General features: G+C 46.3%; 1 protein-coding gene across 1 annotated transcript in view; it reads left to right on the top strand.

The window, feature by feature from the left end:
* The first annotated feature begins 2,906 nt into the window (after positions 1-2,906).
* rtn4r (reticulon 4 receptor) overlaps positions 2,907-26,166 on the top strand; it is a 32,637-nt gene continuing 9,377 nt past the window's right edge. The window contains exon 1 of the mRNA XM_062451761.1: positions 2,907-3,410. Within this exon, the coding sequence (XP_062307745.1) occupies positions 3,389-3,410 (22 nt within the window). The 5' untranslated portion in view covers positions 2,907-3,388. The remainder of the gene's footprint in view (positions 3,411-26,166) is intronic.

Raw genomic sequence — 26,166 nt, forward strand, 5'->3', positions numbered from 1 at the left:
CAAACCACAATCCGCTCTAAACCATGAGAGTTGTAATAGACACCAGGTGCTGAGGTGAAACCATAGTCAGGGTGATGAGTAAGAGATTACACTGAATGAAGTGAAGCAAATTACCTAATTCCATTTGGAGACACGCTGTAATCTGCTTAATCTACCATGGAGGCGGTATTAAACCCTCAAATCATCTGGAATGAACGGGACTTAAGGAAACGAGGAGCGGAGGGTTAAAGAGAGTGAGCAAGAGAGAGAGACAGAGAAAGCGAAAGAGAGAGATGTAGTGAGAAAGATAGAGAGACAGAGAGAAAGAAAGAGCTAGAGAGGGATCTGCGGTCTGCCAGCCCACCTTGTCTTCCCTTCATCCCTCTCTTCCAGGAGTATCCACATGTGGGCCTGGGGAGATCATGTTTATCACTCTGCGGAGCACCGCTGTTTCACTTAATCTGGTTTATTTCCATTCTGATCAATCTGCTACATGGGGACTGAAAACAAATAGGATTCGGTTTTTCTCACCTAGAGAACAACACGACCCTCAGGTTGAAGGTCAAACAAGCAGACAGTCCTAGATTATATGAGGAAAGGATACGATACACGCATCAAAGGCTACAGCTCAGTTAATACTGCAATTACTGTAGTTCTAAATCCTCAACTTGAAGACAGCTGATGAATCATTGATTGTGAGGCAGCCCAGGAAATCCTAGTGGGACATCTGGCGTTGGCGTCCCCGAGTCACCCGGTGGACCAGACCAGCATCCCCCGGAGGGAAGAACGGGGGCGCTGCCGCCATGTGCTCACTCTCGAGGAACGCCAAGGTCAGACGCCACGTTAAAATGCGGGGAATAAATTTCCTCCTGCTTGTCCTTTACTGCCAGTGACAGTCTGGAGGATTGTAGCCTTGTCGTGCTGATAACCAATGACTCACGGGGAGACATCAGTGAAGCGGCCTCTCCCGCTCTCGCATGCTGCTCAAGAGACGTACGTCCCTCTCCTTCATTTACGAGTCGGAGTCCAAGTCACACAGAGCATGTTTGAGAAGGAGAATCTAATTAAACTGGCAAATGGAAAAGAGAGAGAGAAAGGCAGGGAATCAGCGTAATTACAGCTTAATGCGAACAAGTCTGCATTGTCTTTATTCCAATGAGTTAATGAGGTTCTGGACAGAACTGCAAAACAATTCCATCACCGCCATTGTGTTGTCCGGCCGGGTTGTAAAATTAGCTGTCAGAGGATTTTAATGGTGACAGAAGCTTGGCCAGAGCCCGATGGATATCTGCTCCTGTCTTAATGAGCAAGAGCAAGGAGCACTGCGAGCGGACACTACGATTTTGGAGAAGGAGGAAGAAAATAAGATTTGTTTGTCCCCAACGATGGCAGTTTGTAAAATGATGATGATGAATGAAGTTTTATGTTGACTGAAAAAAAAACGGATGAATTCTATGCGCATAAAGCCTCGACATCGCGTATGTTTCCCAGTAGAAGGCCTCTCAGCTAACCCAAGGTCAAAGATAAAGCTCAGTTAAGTCAAGCTCTTTCAGGTTTTTCTCTGCATAATGTACCAGCGGCTAGTTTATTTACAGTTAGCGTAGGCTACAATATGGACATATGGTTTTTAATTAATTGTAATTTAATAGATCCACTACCTCTACTAGACAAAAATGTACAGCTTAGCATGGCCAGACCAGTTAACTATTTTCTCTAGCAGTTGAAAGGATATTTAATTGCGTCACGTCTGGCTTGTTGTTGAACCAGCTAAATAAGTATGGGCTACATGCTATGTGAAACCACATGGACTCTTGTGGTTTGGTGAAACCCAAAGGACTTCTTCGATGGTTTGATACCGTATCTAGAGCTCCATATGTTTGTTTTGCCGCTGGAGATGAGTTTAGAATATAAAGGTGAAACCATCCCTTATCTCCCTATATGCAGTAGGGGCCTATGTATTTGTGTCCCTCATTTTGGTTGGTATATGTTAGGCCTACTGCTTATTCAACATTTTATGAGATGCATTTATGAGGCATGTGAGATGTGGAGGTCAATCCCAGCGGTGTATTTATTTGATTGTTTTCATTTAATTCAAGAAGGGTTCGCAGCGTTATAACACGCGGAACGCATTGTTTTCTCAATTATTTTCCTGAGACAATATCATGTAAGTCGACAAAGTCTACCGGTAGGCGGCGCATGTCACCCAAAAATATTGCAACTAACTCCTGCTCTTATTTCCTATTCCCTAGAGTTTGTATAGATCCACCGTCAAGAGGGCCACGGGGAACTAGTCTTTGGAACTGGTCTTCGATTTAATAAGCTTCAGCAGCATTGCAGCTCACTGGTTTAGATCTAACCACAACAAAAGCTTTACTTCATCAGCTAATCGTCTGAATTTATCTCAATACACTTCACATGATATTGTCGATTGGTTAGAAAAAGCTTGAGAATATTGAATAATGGTCAAATGTACTGATAAAACGTGCATTGCATGTCAGACACATCACTAATCCTGCTGTTATCCTATACACTAGATTATAATATCATCTATCATGGAGCCCAGTGTGGGTGCTTGAGCGGTGTCTCACTGAGATGTCATGGCCCACATCATGCGGACATCTCAATGTTTACACAGTAGACCGCCCGTGCTGAGTGGCACAGGTCGCCTTTAACCTTTATCCTTTTAAGTGTGTTCCTGTATGCATTTGCGTGCACTGCGCTGTCGGATCCAAATAGATTCACCTCACGCCAAACCCCCAAATATCATAAAACATTCATCAGCGCGCACAGTCCCTTATTCAGACCCATGAAACATTAATCTTTGAGTTCTCTCTCTCCCTCCTCTCTCCCTTTCTCCTCTCGCTCTCTCTTTCTCTCTTGAGCGCACTTCGGTCTCGCTGCCCCGCCTTTCCCTTTTCCGCCTCCCCGTGCGAGCGCAAACTGTACGCGCGCCAGTGCGGCCAACATCCAACCCTCTCACTGAGCCTTGTGTACTTCGGAATGCAGCAACACAGAAGTCGGACTCGATCTATATCTCTGCATCAGTGGATTCATTTCTGATTTCGCCTCTCCGTTTTTGATCGTGTACTCCTGCGGAACTCTGAGCTTTGTTGGAGGGCGTGTGAGCGTCCTTGCCCTCCGGTTCTTCTGCGGCCCCAGGTTGGATAATAGTTTGTTTTACTCGCTGTGCCCAAATGACTGAACGTGGTTTCCTCCGGAGACGGGGCTCTCCAGTCGGCCTCTTCAGGACAACCTCTGGCTGAAGTTTGAATGTGAGGGAGCCGAGTGTGACTAACCGTGCCCTGGATTTGCACTTATCTAACGGTAGCAACACTGAGCGGATATACTGGCTCCGAGAACAGGAATCATTCCTCTGGAATTATACAGCAACTGGATTAATTCATAAAACATGAGTATCCCTCTCGTTGATGGTGAGTAGCCGGGAATGCAACCGGACTAACGACCCCCTAACAAAGTTTTTCTATCGATCTGGATGCTGCGTAAATTAAGCACTTAGAAAATCGACATCGGCCAATGTCATTGCCCTGTATTATACCGCCCCGTAGAGAAAGTAATCTGGATCCAACGGTTGCTACAATTTAACGAAGATTAGTTAAGAGTGCTCAATGTAATCCTGTCGAGCTACTTTACTACACAATTCCATTTCTTTTATGTTGCTGCTTGAAGCATAATATTTAATAATATATCATATTTTTTATATCGTTCAATATGCAGGTTCGCTTCTGTATCCAGTAGTTTATTATATTTATGAAGGCTATCATTGACAGATACTCGGTTGAGACAGCACGCAAATGAGTCAACGTTTTGTACATTAAATACATTTAATTTGAAAATGACCATCTGTATGGTTCAGTATACGGGTATGGCTATCACAACGTATAGTCCTAGCCTGTCTCCAGCAGTTAGGAGATCTCACATGAAATCTGTAGATGCAGACTTGACGGGACGAGTTCAGATGTTGTCTAATTCCATCACTGATACTGATATTACAGATGGTGGGTGTTTACATGCAGACATATCGAGAATATGTCAGCGCTAATGAAATGTTCCTCCCCTTAGCCCCCTTCCCTCCCTCCCTCCACACACACACACACACACACACACACACACACACACACACACACACACACACACACACACACACACACACACACACACACACGCACACACACGCACACACATGTATACACATATATAGATGCACACACGCGGATTTGCAGAACTGCGTGTGACATATCTTAATCACCTACCCAGCTCCCTTTTACACTTTTATCTTTTTGACACGCCACGTCAAATGCTGTCCCAGTCGCTTTTGCAGTGGTAATGTGAATGCCTCAAAGGCCGAGGTCGTTGATGCCTACTGATACTTCAATTAGCCTGCCATGTGCTGTGTTTAAACTGTCAAAACCAGGAGGGTGCCATTTCGGCTGCATACGATCAAACACCTCCTTCACCAAGCTACTGCTCTGATGGGTTAGCGTCTTCCTGTGACTTTCCAGGCAAAGCCAACATAGCCCAAATGAACACCATTATAAGGATCATAATGCTTCACTTTGAGCAGCTTCCAATCACACAATAAAGGTTTAGTCCATTCGTGAAGGCAGTTATCGTCTTGCCAAGGTATAAGAAGGATTTTGGCCGTTTTTGGTCATTCTTACATTCTCAGAGGGCTGGTCGTTGGATTTGATGGCAACGGGGTCAGCAATACTGTTTGTGTAGAAATGGGACATGGACATGAACCACAACCTTGATTTGCATAGCTTCATCAGGTATGATCAAACGTCATGATATTAATTTGAAATGAAACGTTGCAACTTCTGTATTCTGAAAGGGAATTGGAAATGGATTTCGGCTTGTGTTTGGATGGGTGGGTCTGAGAGAGAGCGAGAGAGAGAGAGAGAGAGAGAGAGAGAGAGAGAGAGAGAGAGAGAGAGAGAGAGAGAGAGAGAGAGAGAGAGGGGAAGAGGGAGAGAGAGAGACACACAGACACTGACACAGACAGACAGAATTATCACCTTGCTCACATTTCTCGCTTCTTTCCGCTGGAAGACGTCAATAAATGTTGATGTGCAATTTCATGCCCCATAGAAGTGTGTGACTGTGAGATCTGTGCCGGGGCGGGATAAGCGTGGTGATAAAAACATCCCAGGTTGTGAATTCACCAACATTCCCAGTGGAATCAATCCTGTCCTGCTAGGACACTGAGGATTGCGTCGAGCATGTTCTAGCCATGCAGCGCTAATTGAGCTTTCTCAGCATGGATAAAGTGGATTGGTCGTCACTGGTAGCCAGCCAATAGAAAGCAGCTCTCTCCGGTGATTCTCTTTGGACCAGGTGCTGTCAACACCATGGTACAGGTGTGCTACTGGTTCAGTCGATGCACCAGCCAAGACACAGGACCCGGTTCCCGATAGAAATATACACCTAGATAACTCTAGGTCTAGATAACTAGAACCAATAAAAAGGTTATAGCTGTCTGTAAAATGTACTCTTCAAAGGACTCCCCTACAGGAGAACAGCAGAAAAAACATTTATTCAGAGAGGGAATTTGGCAAAAACGCAGGTTACCAGGGTGTATTGTATGTTAGCAAGATTTCCTCACTGATGGAGCCACTGTAGAGGCCTAACTACTAATGCATCGTGATAAGCACAATCCTCTAAGGGATATGTAATTAGCTAGCCCTCATGTTGGGCTCTGTTTCTGTTTAATAACACCACACACACACACACACACACACAACTGTATCCAGCCTCATATATCCTTGGAGTCGGTCACACAGGTCGCCCCTTCAGCACTCATCACAGTAGACAGAGAAACGAAATGGATAAACGAAAGAAAATGAGATTTGTTTATGCGGATATACACAAAAACTGAGGCGGTGGAAATGGAATATGAAAGACTTAGATGACGGGGCCCAATCCTCTCTGGATTATCACCCGCCCGCTGTAGGCATGACACGGGTAACGCCGACTCGCCAATGACAAACTGAGGTTTGTCGATGGTAGGAAATATAAATAAGACTTGACTCTTTCGTCAGCAGGGGTGGTGGGAGGAAGGGATATGAGGAGGAGGAGGGGGGGGGGGGCGACAATATCCCTTCAAGCACCGAGCTGAAATGGTGTTACGCAATCACGGGGAGGGAGGGAGAGAGAGGGGGGGGGGTGGATTTATTTATGTGCTTAAAAGATCCTCTCTCCGCCGTAAACGGTATCGTAATCCGTCAGAGGAGCCCACCCACGGTGGAGCGGATCACGACCCCGGAACATGCGCACAGCTGCATCACCACGCCAACCCGGCATCGCCGTGCCGGCGTGCGCTCACGGAAGGACGGCCTCCTCAATATGGACGTACTCAGAGCTGTTCGCACACAGGTCATGAGGCGCCAGCCCCTCACTCACCTACTCCCTCCCTCCCGCCCGCGGGGAACAATGTGGAAGAAATTTGGATTTCCTGTGTGCTCACATTATTCACTAATCAATAGAACTAGTCATTGGATACTAGCTAGTATGTTCTCATGTAAGCTTGCTATTAATAAGAGCAGATTGTGTCTATGTGTCAGGGTTAATATACTATGTTTGGGGTCAGGAGAAAGTACTGGCTAAACGTCCCTTGTCATGACTACAAGTCGAGCTCCAACTATGAACTCTGTAGTCTGAGAGTGGTCATGTGTTGGGAGCTGTGAATCTCTTTCTCTGAGACTGTTGTAACGTCATTACTGCCTGACTGTCACTATCTATGTTTACATTCTTGTGCCCTATAAAAGATGGTCCTCTGGCTTTCAGAGCTGAGAGAGACATGATTGAGACCTAAGCCTGGTGTTGTGTTGTCATTTATTGTCAGAGGTCTGGTTTTCTCTCCCAATCTGCAGATTGATAATACTTATTAAAATCCAGAATGTAACTGAACTTAGTCACTCCGTTTATGAAGAGACGGACAAAACACTTTCTTCATCAACAACCACACACAGGGCCATCTGCTGGAGTCCTCTCACACCCAACCGCAACTCTCCAGGCTTGCCTGTGGCGGGGAGCACACCATCCAGCAAGGATGGCCCGGAAGCTGGCTAGCTGATGGACCCTGCGTGGTCAGGTCTGGTTCCCTATGTGACTGGGGGACTGGTCTGTGTATACGACAGGGTGGGCACAGTGCTACATTCGTGACGCTTATTATACCAATGGAGAGAGTGACCTGGTAAATTGTTCATTAGACACAGCAGAAGCTCTCTTAATTTAGACTACTGAATGGAGAGACCTGTTAGAGAGACCTGCTCTGTCAGAGACCTGCTCTGTTAGAGACCTGCTCTGTTAGAGAGACCTGCTCTGTTAGAGAGACCTGCTCTGTCAGAGACCTGCTCTTTTAGAGACCTGCTCTGTTAGAGAGACCTGCTCTGTTAGAGAGACCTGCTCTGTCAGAGACCTGCTCTGTTAGAGAGACCTGCTCTGTCAGAGACCTGCTTTGTTAGGGTAGAGAGGAGACATTCACTCAGTCATTTCACTCTCATTTTCAATCAACAAGCATCGATTCGTGAATCCGAGGATGACGTTGTAGAATGCTACCGTAGAGAAACATGGACACATGTTCCAATAAATGAGCACTGGCAGTCAGATAGGTGGGAACGTCCTTGTTTTGACCCGTTTTTCTGTGTTTGCTGACACATCCGGAGAAATCACTGGGAGCCGTGGGTTGATGCTGGCAGGGATGTGATCTGCTGCAAAGTGATCAGCCTGGATCTGACACAAAGGGGATTTAAAGGAAGAATTGAAGCTTTTTGGAATGATAGATATTCATGGCTATTTTTGGCAATGTTTATCTCATTAGTATTTGTGGGAGAAATGCTGTACTCGCTGGAGCCCTCAGATCTGTCTCCCTCAGTTTTAATCTGGCTATAACATTTGTTTGTGACAAATCAGGCAGATGAGAATTACAATTATAAGGAGAATCTCTTCCAGCATGTCTGGGCTCCACGTAGAAGAAGCTTAGATACTTCGAAAAGTATCAATTGTTCAAACCTGCTTTTCTATTGTTTATTGCCTTTCAAACCAAACTCCAAAGGATGACTTCAAGAAGAATTTATGGTTTGCTCAAATGGCAGTTCCTATACGACAGATCCCCTTTCATAAGATTCCCATTTCTGTAAATGTTATTTAACTGATCGATTGATCGATTGACAGGACATTCAGGTGGAATGAGGACCGCACTAGACCAGTGCTGTGTTTGTGATTGACCCAACTAGGTATAGTTCTCTGCTGAAATATGTATAGGGGGGAGGCCTTCAAAGGCAGTAGCATTTCAGACCTTCAGTCCCTGAGCTCTGTTGAAATAGCAGTAAAGCCCATTCTGCAAGAGCTAAACAGCAAAATATAGAAGCGATATCTTTCAAACACCAATTCCCTTAGCCACCGACTCCAGGTTTGCTGAAATAACTATGTTTGGCAGGATTCACAGTGATCCAAGGGGCTTGAAAGTATAAAGATGAAATCAAACAGAACTCATTGCATATGCGCCAACATGGTATGGAGGATGGCAGATAATAGCAAGGGGGAGGGGGCGGGGGGTTGTCAGGGTGGACTATCACTATATCTTTAACATCATACATACCAATGACATTCAGCCTTCTGTGAAAGAATCATGAATGGTAAAATACAGCTGCGATTCAATTCAATTCACTTTATTAATCTCAAAGGAAATTCAGGTATTCAGGTAAACTCCAGTGGGAGATAACCTTAAACAGTCTCCGGGGCTGTGTTCAGACACGCTGTGTTCAGACACACTGTGTTCAGGGGCCTTGCATTCAGACATGTCCAAGTGAATTCGGTCTTTTCTGTGCTATTGGAGCAGCCTAAAGTAGGTTACTCTTATTAAAATGCAAATCTGACAAGTGCTCTCTGTCGTCAGTCTCCCTTTGTCCCTGCGGTGGATGTACGACCGGTGTGTGCGTGTGTCTTGCTCTTTCACTCACACTCACACTCACACCTCTCTCTCTCTCTCTCTCTCTCTCTCTCTCTCTCTCTCTCTCTCTCTCTCTCTCTCTCTCTCTCTCTCTCTCTCTCTCTCTCTCTCTGCCAGCCCCTCTCTCTCTCCCAGGTGTAAATGCTGATTATCTTGTATAGATATCAGGACACAGAGAATTAAATGTGACCACAGCTACCCTGCCAGACGTCCATTACAATGATATCTGTAATCTGGGAGGGGGAGGGGAGGCGAGTGAAAGGCAGAGGAGAGGAGAAGGAAGGAGTGTAGCTACAGACTGATAGAATACTCTTAATGTAAGATTCCATTCCATAACGTCAGCATGTTAAGCCATTGTGTGTGCACGTGTGTGCATGTGTGCGTGCGTGTGTGTGTATGTGTGCGCGTGTGTGTGAGAGAGAGAGACAGAGAGAGAGGGAGAAAGAGAGATAATTGTCTGATGGGTGGGACGTTCATTTAAATGCTATCACCGCAGCAATTAACATCAGTAGGTAGAACACCCCTGCCAACACTCCAACTTCTCCCTGTAAACAAACCTCACAGAGGGTCCAAATGTCAGGTAAAATGATGTAATTGAAAATGACTTTATTTTCTGGTACATTGGTATTCTATTGGTATGTCTCCTGCAAACCTCTGGAGCCATATTTAGATGATCAACCTAACTATGGTGCTGCGCTGCTGCATTATATTTACTAGCATCCCTGGAAGGTGCTGTCCACAGGGCTCTGTCAGCTATCAGGGGCCTGTTCCATAAAGCGAGTTTACCGAATAAGCCAGGCTTATGCCCGGGAAAGAAACCGGCATAAGCCTGGCTTATTCGGTAAACTCACTTTATGGAACAGGCCTGGTGTTGCTGCCAGCAGATACATACCAGGTTGTTAATTACGACTGAAGAAAACCCGAATGCACGCATCAAGCTAATACGCGACTGATACACACCATTCACAACTGTCTAATTTAATTGCAATTGAAATGGAATGTCACGCTCTGTGTTGTGATTTGGAACAAACAAATGTTTATGTTATTGACTTGACTTTGTAGACACCCAAGCTTTTGTTTGGATCTGTCCGTGTTGACTCTGCTTTGTCTTGTGGAAAATGTGCTGTGTCTCAGTCCTTCAGAGGTGCTGTGTGTAATTGACAGGCTGGGTTTTCTCCCAGGGAGAGTATTAGCATACTGTGTTTGGTTCCTGACTGTGAAGCGATTCCCACCAAGCATCTAAAAGCTTGGCAACGAAGGATCCTCCACTACAGAGACACATGAGCCGGGGGAGAACCTCACACACACACACACACACACACACACACACACACACACACACACACACAATGTCAACAGATATTCCAGGAGGCAGGTTTGCAGATAGAACAAAAATGCATTTTATTATAACACAAAAACTTGGGAAGCTACCAGGGAAAAACAAACCCCTCAAATTCGCTTCCCGGTCCGGGGAAGTTTGTGAAGAAGAGGGCCTCTCTAACTCCTTACTGCCAGGACTCCTACAAAACCACTATCTCCTCCTGTGGCACAATCTGTGGGCTTTTGTAGGCCGTCCAATTAGGCCCATGACTGGTTGCAGGTGGGCGCCGGCCATGAGGCAAGGGTTAGCAGGTGGAAGTAATTACCATCGATTACCTTCCCCAGGCTCCACCCCTTGATCTCTACGCCTCCTCCATCACTGGGGGTGTCACAACACACACACACACACACACACACACACACACAACACTCAAACACATGAACTATCCCCCTCTGTTCTGAAGGCTGACTCACTCAGGAGCTATAGGAAGAGAACATTGGAAAGTGGATGAGGAGCTAAGACAGTGGACGAGGACCTAGGAGAGTGGACGAGGACCTAGGAGAGTGGACGAGGACCTAGAACGGAAAATGCACAGTCAAGCGTCCGTCTTGTCCTGCCGCAATCTACACAACACATCAGCGTCAAAAGCATGCGCCCGTTCGCTAAACTCACAGCTTACTGTAATTCTGCTCCATTAGAACGGTGCAGTTTAGTTTAGGCGTGACTTCAATTGCATAATGTATAATAAATGGTTATTAAATACTGTATAGCACTTGGAATGGATCTCGGTTGGCTGATGGTAAGAATCTGCCTCCGAACTCATAAGGTAACACCTTTTAAGTTTCCATCCATTGATTTCTGTTGATCCTTTCCTGTGCTGTGGAGGACCCAGACTCTGTAATAGCCATGTGCATCTGTATTAGATGGATATCACTCTCCATCACACAGCATAAACAACCATTAGCACCATCCGGCACACTCCCATGATGGAGCATCAGACTGGAACATTGGCAGCCAGTGAGTGGACAGGGAAGGGTGACTCATCTTATCCTGAGCACCTCTGGAACAACTTTCTGATGAAACCTCCAGAAGAACATCCAGTTAGGAGATGTTTCAGGGAACGCCACAAAGTGAATCAATTATGTAGGAGACTTGAGGGATTTGTAGGAAAGGGTAGTGTGACATCTGTTTGGTGTCAGAGATAGGAAATATATGTAGCTAAATATAGGAGATTTTTCACTAAAAAATGTGCCCGACTTCTCTGTTACATCTTGGTGACCTCTCTGGTAACTATTTCTACTGACTCGATCTTTACCAGCTACAGTTAGGTCCATAAATATTTGGACATTGACACAATTTTCATCATTTTGGCTCTGTATACCACCACAATGGATTTGAAATGAAACAATCAAGATGTGCTTTAAGTGCAGACTTTCAGCTTTAATTTCAGGGTATTTACATCCAAATCAGGTGAACGGTGTAGGAATTACAATACATGTTATATGTGGCCCCCCCCTTTTTAAGGGACCAAAAGTAATTGGACAATTGGCTGCTCAGCTGTTCCATGGCCAGGTGTATGTTATTCCCTCATGGGAGTTCGTTATTTCATTGACAAGGAACAGATAAAAGGTCTAGAGTTCATTTCAAGTATGGTATTTGTGTTTGGAATCTGTTGCTGTCAACTCTCAATATGAAGTCCAAAGAGCTGTCACCATCAGTGAAGCAAGCCATCGTTAGGCTGAAAAATCAAAACAAACCTATCAGAGAGATAGCAAAAACATTAGGTGTGGCCAAATCAACTGTTTGGTACATTCTTAAAAAGAAAGAACGCACTGGTGAGCTCAGCAACACCAAAAGACCCGGAAGACCACGGAAAACAACTGTGGTGGATGACAGAAGAATTCTTTCCCTGGTGAAGAAAAACCCCTTCACAACAGTTGGCCAGATCAAGAACACTCTCCAGGAGGTAGGCGTATCTGTGTCAAAGTCAAAAATTAAGAGAAGACTTCACCAGAGTAAATACAGAGGGTTCACCACAAGATGTAAACCATTGGTGAGTCTCAAAAACAGGAAGACCAGATTAGAGTTTGCCAAAAAACATCTAAAAGACCCTGTACAGTTCTGGAACAACATCCTATGGACAGATGAGACCAAGATCAACTTGTACCTGAATGATGGGAAGAGAAGAGTATGGAGAAGGGAAAGAACTGCTCATGATCCAAAGCATGCCACCTCATCAGTGAAGCATGGTGGAGGTAGTGTTATGGCATGGGCATGTATGGCTGCCAATGGAACTGGTTCCCTTGTATTTATCGATGATGTGACTGCTGACAAAAGCAGTAGAATGAATTCTGAAGTGTTTCGGGCAATATTATCTGCTCAGATTCAGCCAAATGCTTCAGAACTCATAGGACGGCGCTTCACAGTGCAGATGGACAATGACCCGAAGCATACTGCGAAAGCAACCAAAGAGTTTTTTAAGGCAAAGAAGTGGAATGTTCTGCAATGGCCAAGTCAATCACCTGACCTAAATCCAATTGAGCATGCATTTCACTTGCTAAAGACAAAACTGAAGCGAAAATGCCCCAAGAACAAGCAGGAACTGAAGACAGTTGCAGTAGAGGCCTGGCAGAGCATCACCAGGGACGAAACCCAGCGTCTGGTGATGTCTATGGGTTCCAGACTTCAGGCTGTCATTGACTGCAAAGGATTTGCAACCAAGTATTAAAAGTGACAATTAGATTTATGATTATGTTAGTTTGTCCAATTATTTTTGGTCCCTTAAAAAGGGGGGGGGGCACATATAAAATGTGTTGTAATTCCTACACCGTTCACCTGATTTGGATGTAAATACCCTGAAATTAAAGCTGAAAGTCTGCACTTAAAGCACATTTTGATTGTTTCATTTCAAATCCATTGTGGTGGTATACAGAGCCAAAATGATAAATTGTGTCAATGTCCAAATACTTATGGACCTAACTGTATATTCCTCCTGACTGCATTTCTACTGAGTATCTCTACTGACGCAATCTTGACACTGAAAAATGGACTTTGTTACAACCCTGACATTGAAACTGTAATCCTGAAGCATTCCCACTTCACTTCAGTAGAGGTGAAGTCTTGGTTTCCGGTATTGGTCCTGTTTATCTGTGACCTCCGCCGGAAACGTGAGTGCTGTAGCTAAGTAGACAGGACCTCCCAAGCCCATTCATCTGCCAATCTCCATGAACAACGCCACACCTCCTCTCTCCTTCAGCAGAATGGGAACAGAGCAACACAAAGTTGAGACATATTATCGTATCGACTCATTGGTCAATTAGCTGCGAATTGGCTCCGTTTACGACTAATTAAAGCCTGTAAAGGGTCTGCGAGCTCATTCGTTCCTGGCTGATAAGAGAGACTGCGTCTCGTTTTACGGGCGGGGTCAAGATGAGAGTAATTAACTCTGTGTTCCAGTCCCGGCGTGGCGGTGGTGAGGCGACGGCTCTCAGACCAGATGGAGGAGGCTGGGGCTGGGGGGGGAGCTGATTGGGGCGAGGCTTCTGGAGAGGGTCTCACTGTAATGCCAAAGCTCCTTCGAGGATGCTTGAAAAATCAAGGAGCGTCTCTCTCTCTCTGTCTCCCTCTCTCTCTCTCTCTCTCTCTCTCTCTCTCTCTCTCTCTTTGTCTGTACGTGTGTGTATGTGTGTGGGGACAATGCTCAATGTTGAGCTAATGAGACTTCCACTTGAAAGAGCTCTGTTCACGGGAGTGTTTCTCTTGTGTTGCCAGCTGAGTGAGGAGGTATTAGCCTGAGAGAGCAGTACCTCAGTACCCCTCCACCAAAACATTCCAGATGGGCACATATTTCACGTGCACATATAAAACTCCTTATCGGCGACGCAGCAGATTAACACTGCGACGTATCTAGTGGCACGCCAACATACCACTTCAGTGTGGATGGGAAATGTGAGATACGGAGAAAGAGAGAGCGCGCGAGCGAGAGAGAGAGAGAGAAACAAGATGAAAGGAAAACAACTATTTCCGTGTGTCAGAAGAGTAAATCGGAGAAAAGCTGCTGCCAATATTGTTTACAACATGGATTGCGTGTCGTCAGACAGACGGTGTGAACTGGAGAACATGGAATTCATGATAGTGTGAGAGTTCCTTCTGTCTCTGATGCTCTCTCAGACAAGGTCTGGGCAATCAGAGAGTTCCAGACAAGGTGTGCCTGTTCTGTTATCCTTCTTGGATTGGATGGTACACAGCCAGTCAGCCAATCAAAGACGTGATGCACCACGAGAGTCCAGACACACCGAGAATGACAACGAATCCAGCTAGGTTCAGACACAATCACACAAGGCATGAGTTAAACACACAACTCCAGCCCTACAGTCATAAACAAACAGATCAAAAGGCCTTCCCATTGGGAGACAGAGGTTGAAAAAGAGAACATGAGAGAGAGAGAGAGAGAGAGAGAGAGGGAGAGAGAGAGAGAGAGAGAGAGAGAGAGAGAGAGAGAGAGAGAGAGAGAGAGAGAGAGAGAGAGAGAGAGAGAGAGAGAGAGAGAGAGAGGGAGAGAGAGAGAGAGCGAGCGAGAGAGAGGGTGTGAGATGCAAGTCTTATTCAACCTTAGACTGGAGGGAGCGAAATGTTGCTAAGCTGACTTTGCAGTATCTCTCCAACGCTGCGTTCAATACAGGATCACTAAGTCCCGAAGAATCTGTTGCCAATTGGACTCCATCTTCAAAGAGATATTAACATAGGGCCTATTCCTTTAATCTCAATTTGCAATTTCGAGAATGCTAGACCAAATTAAAATGCGGTGAGAATAAACCTTGTCTAAAAATATCAGACGCACAAAGGAGAGAAAAAAAGAATGTTTGCGAGAGAGAGAGAAATAAAGTGTGAGACAGCGAGAGAGAGGCAAAGAAACAGACTTGGGTGAGACAGCGGCAGTTAGAATAGAATGGATTCATTAGCGAGGTCGTTCGCAGTTTCACCCTTTCTACCATCAAGGCTGGTCTTTTCTAGGCTTTCGTGTGGCAGGTTCGGGAGGGTCTGAGGAGACCAGGAAGGGTCTTTAAGTCCTAATATATAACTAACTATATATAACAGTACAAATCATATGTCCTGTATATAGTATGAAGAAGTATAATATATGTATATACAGTATATACATTATATACATATATTATACACACATATATTATGCACACACATATCACATATATATATATACATACATATATGTGTAGGATGTTTGAAGTACTTCCTCCTTGCCAGCTCAGTCACATCGACCTAGATCAGGGTACTATGATCAACCTAGACCATCGACCGACACCAGGGCACAGTGAGTGCTGGCCAGCGCCCCTGCATACCTGGAAGCCATTCATTCTGCTGGCTCTGTCAGAGCAACACAAGAAACCTGCCTGTGTCTAGCCGTGTTCAAACCAAACCTCTCTCCCTACCCAGCAGCCCCATGTATATTTCATTACTCTCGCCTCTCAGGAGGAGATTTCAAAACCATTTTTCAAAACTGCAGTCAATTTCAACTGTGTCCCCAAGACGGGCATGCGGTCCACCAGCTTCATTGGGCTGAAGCTACATTGTGTGTTTGCCGTCGACGTTCGTCCACACGGTGGACGGATAATACTGCTCAGAGAAGGTGGAGGAGAAGATTGTCATTGATCAAATACAGGGAGGCATCGACGAACTCCTGTACAGGGCAGGACACAAAGACGTCGACGGAAACATGACAAATGAACACGTATGACGTGTTAATTAAAGTTAGGGTTCATTAGAGATAGGCAACTACTGACAGACAAGGCTGAGTTATGAACGACACACCAGTTTGTGTTACTAGCGACATGTTCGGGTTGCCCCTCGGATTGCGATGGGGTCTCCGAGCCACACGGCGGAAGGTAGCAGCTGCAGGCGTGAGTCGGGCTGCTCCCACCCCCCCACCCCATTCCCGGAGAGCAAGAGTGTGTCAGGTGCCCAGCCCTCTCCATTTTCATTGGTCAGATATGGGCTGAGGTGGATCCGAGTTCGGACTCGGACCAGAGAGACAAGAACACAAAGTCATAGAAAGTCAAGAGCGGGGGAATTCAGCTCCATTCAGACAAATTATTCATCAAGCTGCATACATATCTGCTTTTGAATATATATATATATCTATATATATATAAGAATATTGCGAGCATTGACTTCAGAGAAATCCCTTCAGCTTCAGTAGAGGAGGTAAAGAGCGTTCTGGGAGTTCATCTGTTTGGCATTCAGACAATAAGATAACCCTCTCTCCCTCTGGACCACATGATGAAAAGCAGTCGATCTCAAGTTAGAAGGAACCTTCTGACCTCCTTCAAACCCTCTAGGGGGTCTCCAGCTTACTCCGGAGAGAATCTCAAGAAGTAGCCTGTGTCCTGTCTGATCTCTCCGCTCACTGTGTCTTCTGTCCGAGCTGGTAGGTGTTGCCACGATGGTAGGGCTGAGTGATGTCATCTTATCTCTACAGGCTATCCACTCCTGTGAAGAGGGAGATATCTTATCTATGCAGGCTTGGCCCTTAGAATCAGAATCAGAATCAGAATTTGGTTTATTCGCCATGTATGTTATACAAACACGGAATTAGTCTTTTTCTATCCCGGTCTAGGGCCGCCTGACTGGCCAGATGGTCTCTTTCCTAATTCTTACATGCTCTGTGAAGTGGATACAACTATAGCTGCCAAAACGGCCTTCTTCAAAGTGTTGATTTAAGTGTAAATCGTCTGCGGAGGAGTGGATTCTATCTCGGTATTGTGGAAACTGGGGTGGTAGAGGAGCTGTGTTTTGCAGTGTGGAGGATCTTAGTTGACATTTACCCAGATGAAGAGGTGGAATCAGTCGTTCACTTAGGCTAGACACACTACTGTTTGTTTTTCATTTTCAGAACACTAGCGATGTGCTGTCTCTACCGCCCTATATCTGTCTTCCCCGTTCTCTCTGTCTCTCTTTTCCAATCTTTCTCTATCTCCCTCCCTCCCTCCCTCCCTCTTTAACTCTCTCTCTCTTCTTCTCTCTATCTATCTTTTCATCCCACTCTCTCTCTTCCTAATATGTCTCTGTCTCTCTCTTCCTCTCTCTTTCTCTCTCTTCCTCTTCCTCTCTCACTATCTCTCTCTCTCTCTCTCTCTCTCTCTCTCTCTCTCTCTCTCTCTCTCTCTCTCTCTGTGTCTCAGTGTGCCTGCCGTCTGTCACATTCTGTCTCACAGTGTCAGTCTGCTGTGTCACTCTTATCCCCTTGTGTCTCTCTATCTTTCTCTCTCTCCCTCCCGTTCTCCCTCTCTCCTTTGCAATAAGGTCTACCTGGTCCATCACAGTGAACATCCATCAGGCATGCCTTTCAAAGGGCTTAATCCCTTGTCAAACACACACACAACAACACAGAACGGGGGGGGGGGGGGGGGGGAACAGGTTTTCACCAGACTTGACAGTATATCCACAAATACAAGAGGATTTTCCGCAAATGCTTATTCATCCCCACCTCACGTTCGGATATTCAGTCGAAAAAAAGCCCGATAATCCCCTAAAGTCTCTTATTTTCCCTCCAATAATGCGATAGCTTTGGGTTTTTGCTTGAGTTTTGCTTATGCCGTGGAGTGGTTTGATAGTGACCGCGTGTAACGGGCTACTTCAGCTGGTCAGAGCTGATCCTCCCGTGTCCCACCAAGGAGAGAGCCCTGGCCAGGCAGGGAGACCTCCAGTCAGGAGTGGGTCTTCCTTGAGATGGGACTGGATCCAAGTACTTCTCTCTGAGATGCTGTACGCATGCCTCATCTGCCGGTAACTGAAACTCAGACTGTATACAAAAACAAAAAAAAAAACATCAAAATACCATCAAGCCAAATTGATTTGCTGGCTTACCTACTCGTTTCCTTACTCTCAGCTTGCTTGTGAGTCGTGGTTAAGAAAACCTATTTGTTCCACCAGGGGAGGCAGAAACATTTGGATAATGGGTCTAAATATCAGGAGGTTTGTCAGCACAGTTTTGCCGTGACTAATGACATCAGAACGAGGGGGCTAGACAAGAGAAGTCTTCATAGTGAGCATGGACAGGATTTCCTGTATCCCCCATTAGGCCTTGTCCACTTGCCTGACTTTGCTCTCAGATGTACAATCAACACATCGGTTATTTTCTTGTGTCTTTTCCTTTCTTGTGTCCTTAGTACAGGAAGGATGACGTGTTTATGAACCCTTACACACCCTGGTCTGTACACTGGCCAACACAATGACTCGCAAATGTCCCTGACTTTATACTTATAGCTCAGTTACCAAATATCAGTGTTGTTCTGACATTGTTCTACCTAAGGCTTTGATTACTGGGTTGTGCCCCAGGATCAAGTGATTGTATTGATCGGAGTTACAGCTATGACAGATTTTGCATACATATTGGTTTCCAGTAACAGTAACACCCTGTGTTAAATACTGCTATCTAACACGATTGAACCTGTCATTAGGAATGAATGTGTAATTTCTAGACTCGATAAAGGGGTATTTGTCACAGCACATTGACGGGTCCCTAGGTGGATAAACATCCACACAGAATTAACCCCCTGCCACTTGTCTCATGACCTGTCACACCAGCAGCTATTTTGTTGATAGATATTGGCTTCAATTACTTATCATCTTACATTGGCATTACTGTAATACATTTGAGGTGTACAGGGTTGGTTGGTGTGTCTCAAGTGTTCTAATTTTGAGCAATAAGCCTATCTGGTTGTTCTGGAGAGAGAGAGTTTTCTGTTATATCCTTCTTGTCTTTCTTTGCAGTTGAATTTACTTCAAAGTGATATTGTGCTGAGCCGTGATATTCTCCTGTGGTTTGTCTTTTTGGCTTGCCTTGTGGCGTTGTGTGTGTGTGTGTGTGTGGAGGCGCAGCACGCTACACGCAATCTGCAGCACCCAAACAAAATGTACCGTTACAGCAGGGCTGAATATCTAGTTGATGAATCGTGTTTTTTTATTCGTCATTTAAGAAATGTCCTTGCGCTCCCTTTAATCTCTGTATGTATTCTACTTTGATCACGAGCACCCTCAGCATGTCGCAAGTAGTCTAGTTATGCTTCGTAAGACATATTCCATTATTTTATACTTGAGTGTTTATCCCGGACTGTTTTCATGTCTATCTGTGTGTGTTATGGCTAGACATCTGGCATACGAAGCTAGCAAACACAGTCCCATCTCTGAAGTATTCAGAGATGACCATTTAATGAGCTTTGGATACCCTCGGAGCTAGCCTTCCAGTTTCTACCACACACACACACACACATCAACACACACACTTGCGCACGCACACACATAATTCATCTCCCTCGGATCCCAGAAGACTGGGCTGTTTTTAGACTAGTTACAGCCCGATTCTCGACACAGAGCACACTCACAGCGATCTACAGATGTACTGCAGAGAGACTCAGGCGGGAATCTACCACGCTGATCCTGGAGATGCAGGAAAGTGTGCCATCCCTAATTATCCAGCGGTTTAAGTTAATTGGTATTAGCCTGCCGAAAGACAACACATGGTTTAGAGGCTCCGTTGTTATAGGCAGGGTGGGAACACTGGGAGGTATACAAACAAGTAAAAGGCTCTCACTGAGCTGTACCAGGCCCCTGTGAAGAAGGAACCATTTTGTGGTTGGTTTGGTACCACCAGCGACCGGGAGAACCACTAGGGGGCAAGCTTGAGCTTTTCCACATGACAACCTCTGGCCATTGTATCTCTTTCATAAACTATCATAACATACATAATGTGCCTTTGTGTAGGTGTGTATGTGTGGAAGGGGGAGAGAGCGAGAGTGGGTGTGTGAGTGGGCGGTTTGTGGTTGTGCTTTTCTGCGACAATAAACATGTCGGCCCTTCAACTCAAGTGTGAGTGGCTACACGTATGTGCATGTGTGTGTGTTCTGTATGTGTTTAGCCAGCCTCTACATTAATCTTAATCTATAAATAACGAGCACGGGCTATTTAGTATTCTGATTGAGGCAATTCCAGTCGACTTAATTCGGTCTGTAGTTCAGCGGAAGCTTCTCTTTTCCTTATTCCCTTCCCTCTCTCTCTCTCTCTCTCTCTCTCTCTCTCATCTCTCTCTCTCTCTCTCTCTCTCTCTCTCTCTCTCTCTCTCTCTCTCTCTCTCTCTCTCTCTCTCTCTATCTCTCACTCTCTGGCATTCTGCTTTCCTCCAACAACTGCTCTCTTCCTGCCTTCCTGTCTGTCTATGAAGACATGAAAAAACCAAACATTTCAGCGCCATACGTGAAGATTGTAGCCAGGGCTTTCACCTGAGAACAGAGAAGGCATCTATGAGTGAGGAAACAGCCCCACATCCCCACATCCCAACCCCTGGTCCCCCCTGTCTTCCCTTGCAACCAGTCAAGATCTATTGAGCAGTCAGTACTGTTACTGTAACAAATGGGAAGCACAATGTTCAGGGCCATACAATTTGTTAGTATACAGCCTACAATGCACTGTACTACAGTATACAATACTAAAAGGGACAAAAATCAAAGAAGTAAACATGTGATCAATATGCTTCTTCTTGTCTTTGGGCTGGGTTAGGCCAGAGCAGTGATGTCGACATCACAAGCAATATTTTCCCACCTTCAACAACCTGTTTGCTCTCTGAACTGGCTTATATTGGTTGTGTCACATCATTTGAAACAAGTGATATCAATTTTGAGTGGTTGTGTTTAGTCAATTACATGTTTTCTCTATTTATATTTGATTGTTGCCATTTGTGTTTACCAGGTATGGATGTCATGTGCATTAGAGTGCAGAATGTGTTTTAAAAATGAGAATTTGTTTAGAGTTTTGCTGAAATCCTAAGTGAGATCTGCAAATTGTGTTTTACCATGTGAAATGGCTTAAGGTATTGACAACAGACAGGCCCAATTAGCTACATGAGTTCAGCCAACTGAGAACTTTGTTCAGCCAATGGGTTTCAGTGTTTTAGCAATTGACAAAAACTGTAGTTCCTCCACTCCCCCCCCCCTGGTCCTGGCTGCGCCAAAGGACTGACATGTTTACCCTCCTCTGCAGCTCTCTGAGGCTGTGTGAGAGGAGCCAGGGTGTGTGTTCACCCTCTGGCCCACTGGAGCACCATGTGGTCTGGGGAGAGAAGTCACCCTGGGAGACTCTCTCTCTCTCTCTCTCTCTCTCTCTCTCTCTCTCTCTCTCTCTCTCTCTCTCTCTCTCTCTCTCTCTCTCTCTCTCTCTCTCTCTCTCTCTCTCTCTCTCTCTCTCTCGGAGGGGGGGGGGGGGGGGACCAGCCTGCTGCATTTTTAGCCAGGTGGACGAACTTGTCTCTGTTCAATCGTGTTTGATTTAATTTCCTGCGATGCTTGGCAAGGTGAGCACTGAAGGACACTGGCGACAAAGCAGAGGAGATGGCTAATTCTAGACTGGGTTCCTGTGGCGGCCATCTTGTCTTTAGAGAGAAGATCGAGGATGCCTCTTGCCCGGTCAGGGTGTATCTTTATCTGCAGAGTAGTGGAATATAAACCCTTACACTGAAAGATACTCTGTATCGTTGTCTGTGCTTTCCCTCTAAAACACTGGCACATAGGGCTGAGTGCAGCCAATTCAGACTTTTGATTCAGATATCTGAGTAATTGTATCACCAGCCATGATTAAAATGCTACTAATGCTAATCCTTTCAAACATCCCTGGAATAAGTCATTGGAGATATGGTCAAGGTTCTTGCCCCAAACAAGTAATTAGGCTCTTATCTCTGCCCAGAGGGCTACGCAATCAATCACAACTAGCTTGTTCCATTTAGACGTTGCTGGTGGCTGATTATAATCTCACAAGGACCAAAACGTGTGCTATTTGTTAGACGGAAAAGTGGTTTTGTCAAAAGTCAATCATTAACATCAGTCTTAATGTAACAGTTATTGTTTTAGGATAGCATACAGTGGATTTATTTGCTACCCTCTTAAAAGCATTAGGTTATCTCCATGTCCAAACACATCACGCACAGCAGAGATATATAACCAATCAATAAGCCTTCAGTATGTTATGCAAAACATAATATCCATCCAATTGTATTTCAGTATGCACAGCAGTGCTGCATAGCCAGCCAATCCATCTTCCGTTTGCACTGCATAACTTTCTAACCAGCCAATAAGCCTTCAGTTTACATAAAGGTTGGCCATTTGGAGCTTGGTATGAAAATCAATACAATCTCCAAGTGTACTGGCCTCTGGCAGGTTCCATAAGGTTTATAATTTATATTTTATAGTTTATAATTTATAGTTTATAAATTCAGTGTACACTGTGAATCTGCTGGTTTAGCAACACAGATACTATACTATAGCAGAGTAAACCTCTTCTATTGTTAGACTAGGCCAATGCTCTGCTGTTACTCACTCACACACACATAACCATACTCACACACACACACACACACACACACACACACACACACAAACACACACACACACACACGGAGAGAGCAGATGCTATGATAAACATGCAACTACTTTAGTGCTGCCTCTGAGCTAGTCTGCTACAGCTTAAGAACACCACAGGACAGCTCCCTTCTCCTCCCTGGATGGTCCTCTGGAAACCAGCTTTTAACAAGGAGGAGAGAGGAGTGTGTGTGTGTGTGTGTGGGTGTGTGTGTGAAAGAGAGAGTGAGAGGAAACCGTGTTAGATCAGCAGAATGAAGATCCTTCCTGTCACACAATGTCTGCAGAGATGAGGAGGGAGAGAGGCTGTGTTAGCGCAACACGCAGCCCCCCAGCCTCCCGGCCCCACGGCCTCCCACCATCCCACCCTCTTAACCTCTAAGTCGCCCAGCGCCAATGCTTCCCAGCCCCCCAGCCTCCAAGCCCCCCAGCCTCCCACCCTCTGAGCCTCCCAGGCTCAAGGAGCCTCCCAGGCCCCCACCCTCTCAGTCTCCCAGCCTCCCAGCCTCATGGCCTCCCTTGCCCCCAGCCTCCAAGCTTGCTACATGAGAGGTGCTCATGTGGGCTTTGATCACTCGAGAAAACCTTTCAGATTGACCACATCATAGGATGAGCATGCACACCCAGAGGAGGCACACACACATACACACACACACACACACAGGACACCTAGACGCACACCCGCAAACACACAGGATACCTGGACGCACGCGCACACACACACAGGCACAGCAGTCAAACCAAACCGTGTCATCCGAGCACTGAGCGAGGCTGTGTTCTTCGCACACGTTGGCCCATTAGCCTGACCAGTGAGAACCGCTCTCATTTCACAGCCACTAGGATCTTCCAGGCGGGGCTAGGGGGCGGGGAGGGGGGGGGCGGGGAGGGGGAAACTGCAGCTGAAGGGTGCAGTTTAAAATAGCAGATTGTTTTCCTCCAGGGGAGAATGACTCATTACCCAGGCAGCAGAGCAGGAGGTGTTGTCAGCTGGGCCGTCCTACAGTACAGCAGCTTACAGGAGACCGAGCAGAGCGGTGTGGAACAGGGACAAGTGTGGAGCACACCTGCGCAGGAATGAGGGGAGTGTTGGTAGGGGTAGAGTTCTGTCATGTGTTGTGGTTTCGCAGTGACAGCATGGCTTTTTCATGAAGTCTCAGGTGGTTGCCAGGCTCTGTGGCGCGTTTATCCCCCTTTCTGATCTGGCGGCTGCTTGTTCAGACTCCACTTGCTGGGAGCTGAGGTGTGTCGCCAAGATAGCCCGGGCCGATCCTCCCCATCGCTCAAGATGTCTCCCCCGCTCGGCGCCACCCACTATTGGATCCCCGTGTCTTATCAGATGGCCTCACAGAAAATCTTTCACAGGCTCGTCGTCTCTTCATCCAACCGCACCCTATCTCCCAGAATGCACTTCTGTCCCAAGCTGGTGGGGCGGGGCGGTGCGGCTCTGGCGCTGGAGATAAAGAGCGAGGGATACAGCAGGCCCAGTGGGGGGAGACCGGGGCCAGGATCCGACCTTTCGAGAGGAAAAGGTGACTGATCCATGAGGGGGCCTCAGATGTAAAGAAGCTTCTTCTTATCTGTGTGACACGGAGGAGAGAGGTGGAGGGAGGGATGAGGGGGGGTGGAGGAGGGCTGGGAGATAGCAGAGAGACTGGCAGGGGAAAAGTCTGGGTTGTCCCTCTAAGCCCCCGCCCCCCCCCCCCCCCTTCACTTTCCTCCCTTTTTTTCCTTTCTTCCTCCCTCCTTCTCTACTTCTCATCCAGGCTCCTCAGAAGAAAATCCATTTTCCTGCAGCAGGAAGCTTTATCTGACTGGGCAGTAGTGATGCTCAAGTCGGTGGTAAATAATGCACAAGGCTCTCCCTCCCTCCTTCCCTCCCTCCCTCGATCCCACTTATCTCTCTCCCTTCCCCTCTTTCTCTCCCTCTTTCTATTCATCCCAAAGCACAGCGGCGGCTAGCTACAATAACTTCTCTGAAGTGGGCTCATTAAACAAGCCCCCTTGCATCTTTCTCCCTGACTTTCTCTGTTGACGGGGAAAAAGGAACCGTAGCCTTTCAGCGATCGCATTGTGCGAGGGGCCTTCTCTCCACACACATACCCTGCTAAAACAGAAAAAGCACTCAAATGCGACGACTCACAGCGTCCCCCTCCCTGTGTTCCCCCGGCAGAGAGAGCCTCAGGTCTGGCTCCTCTCCCCAGCCTCAGCCTCCTCCCCGGCCCCACCCTGGCGTCAGCCTCGCCCCTCCACCCTGTCCTCTCTGTATGCCTCACCTGCAGCGCATGCAGAGGCTCCGCGAGCCAGCTTGGTGCTTTGCCTTGTGATCGCCGGCTTCCAGGATCTGACAGTAGTCGACATCAGAAACGGTGAGCAGATGGCTGTGACGTCTGCCTCCCTCTCTGGACGCCACTCACACGCAGGCTGACTGAACTCCAGTTTGGGACTCAGCACCCACCGTGGCCCGTGGGCATCACTGCCAGAGCCAGGCATGTAGAGAGGGGTCTCTCCCAATGCATCTCTCCTCCCCCCACCCACCCTCTCTCACTCTCTCTCACTCTCTCACTCTTCCTCTCTCTATTGCTCTCTCTCTCTCTCTCTCTCTCTCTCTCTCTCTCTCTCTCTCTCTCTCTCTCTCTCTCTCTCTATTGCTCTTTATCTCTCTCTCCCCTCTCTCTCTCTCTCTCTCTTTCTCTCTCTCTGTCATCTTCCTTTTCTCTCCCTCATTCCTCTGATGTCTCTATCACTTGGATTTATTTGACATCCACTCTCGAAGTGTCTCCTGCTTCATCCCTCCGTCGATGTTTGTCGTTCACATTTACATTAGATGTTCTCAAAAACGCTCTGGCGCCCTGGGAGGGCTGTTCCTCCATCCCTCCTCAGAAGTAGAAAGGGTTTCATACAGTCAGAAAGATTCGGCAGAATCTGAATCTGGTTGTATTGCCAAGCAAATTTTCCCATACAAGGAATTTGCTTCTGATGATGCATTGCGAGATTGCATCTGACAATGCATTGAAATAGTGCAAGAACAACAACAGGCAAATACAAAAGTATAAAGTACAGGGACACAAGTGACAAATTAACAATAGAAGATATGAAAATGTGTTATTTGAATAGATAGTAACAAGGATAACAGTCCTGCCGTCAAGTTTCGAACTGTACAAGAGACTGAGACACAAGTATCATACTAATGGCACAATTGGAGGTTTTCTGGCTTGGGTATTTCCAAACATGCTGTAGTCTGGCAGGGGGATACAGAGGGGTAAGGTTCAGAATACACACACACACACACACACACACATGCACAAAGACACGTGTACACAATAGATATCACTACCAAATCCCATGCTAACATGCTAGCCTGCAGTGTTGGGCACAATGGTGGAACCAGGCCCATGCTAACATGCTAGCCTGCAGTGTTGGGTACAGTGTTGGAACCAGGCCCATGCTAACATGCTAGCCTGCAGTGTTGGGTA

This window comes from Osmerus eperlanus, chromosome 25, assembly GCF_963692335.1.
Source record: "Osmerus eperlanus chromosome 25, fOsmEpe2.1, whole genome shotgun sequence".
NCBI classification, from domain to species: domain Eukaryota; kingdom Metazoa; phylum Chordata; class Actinopteri; order Osmeriformes; family Osmeridae; genus Osmerus; species Osmerus eperlanus.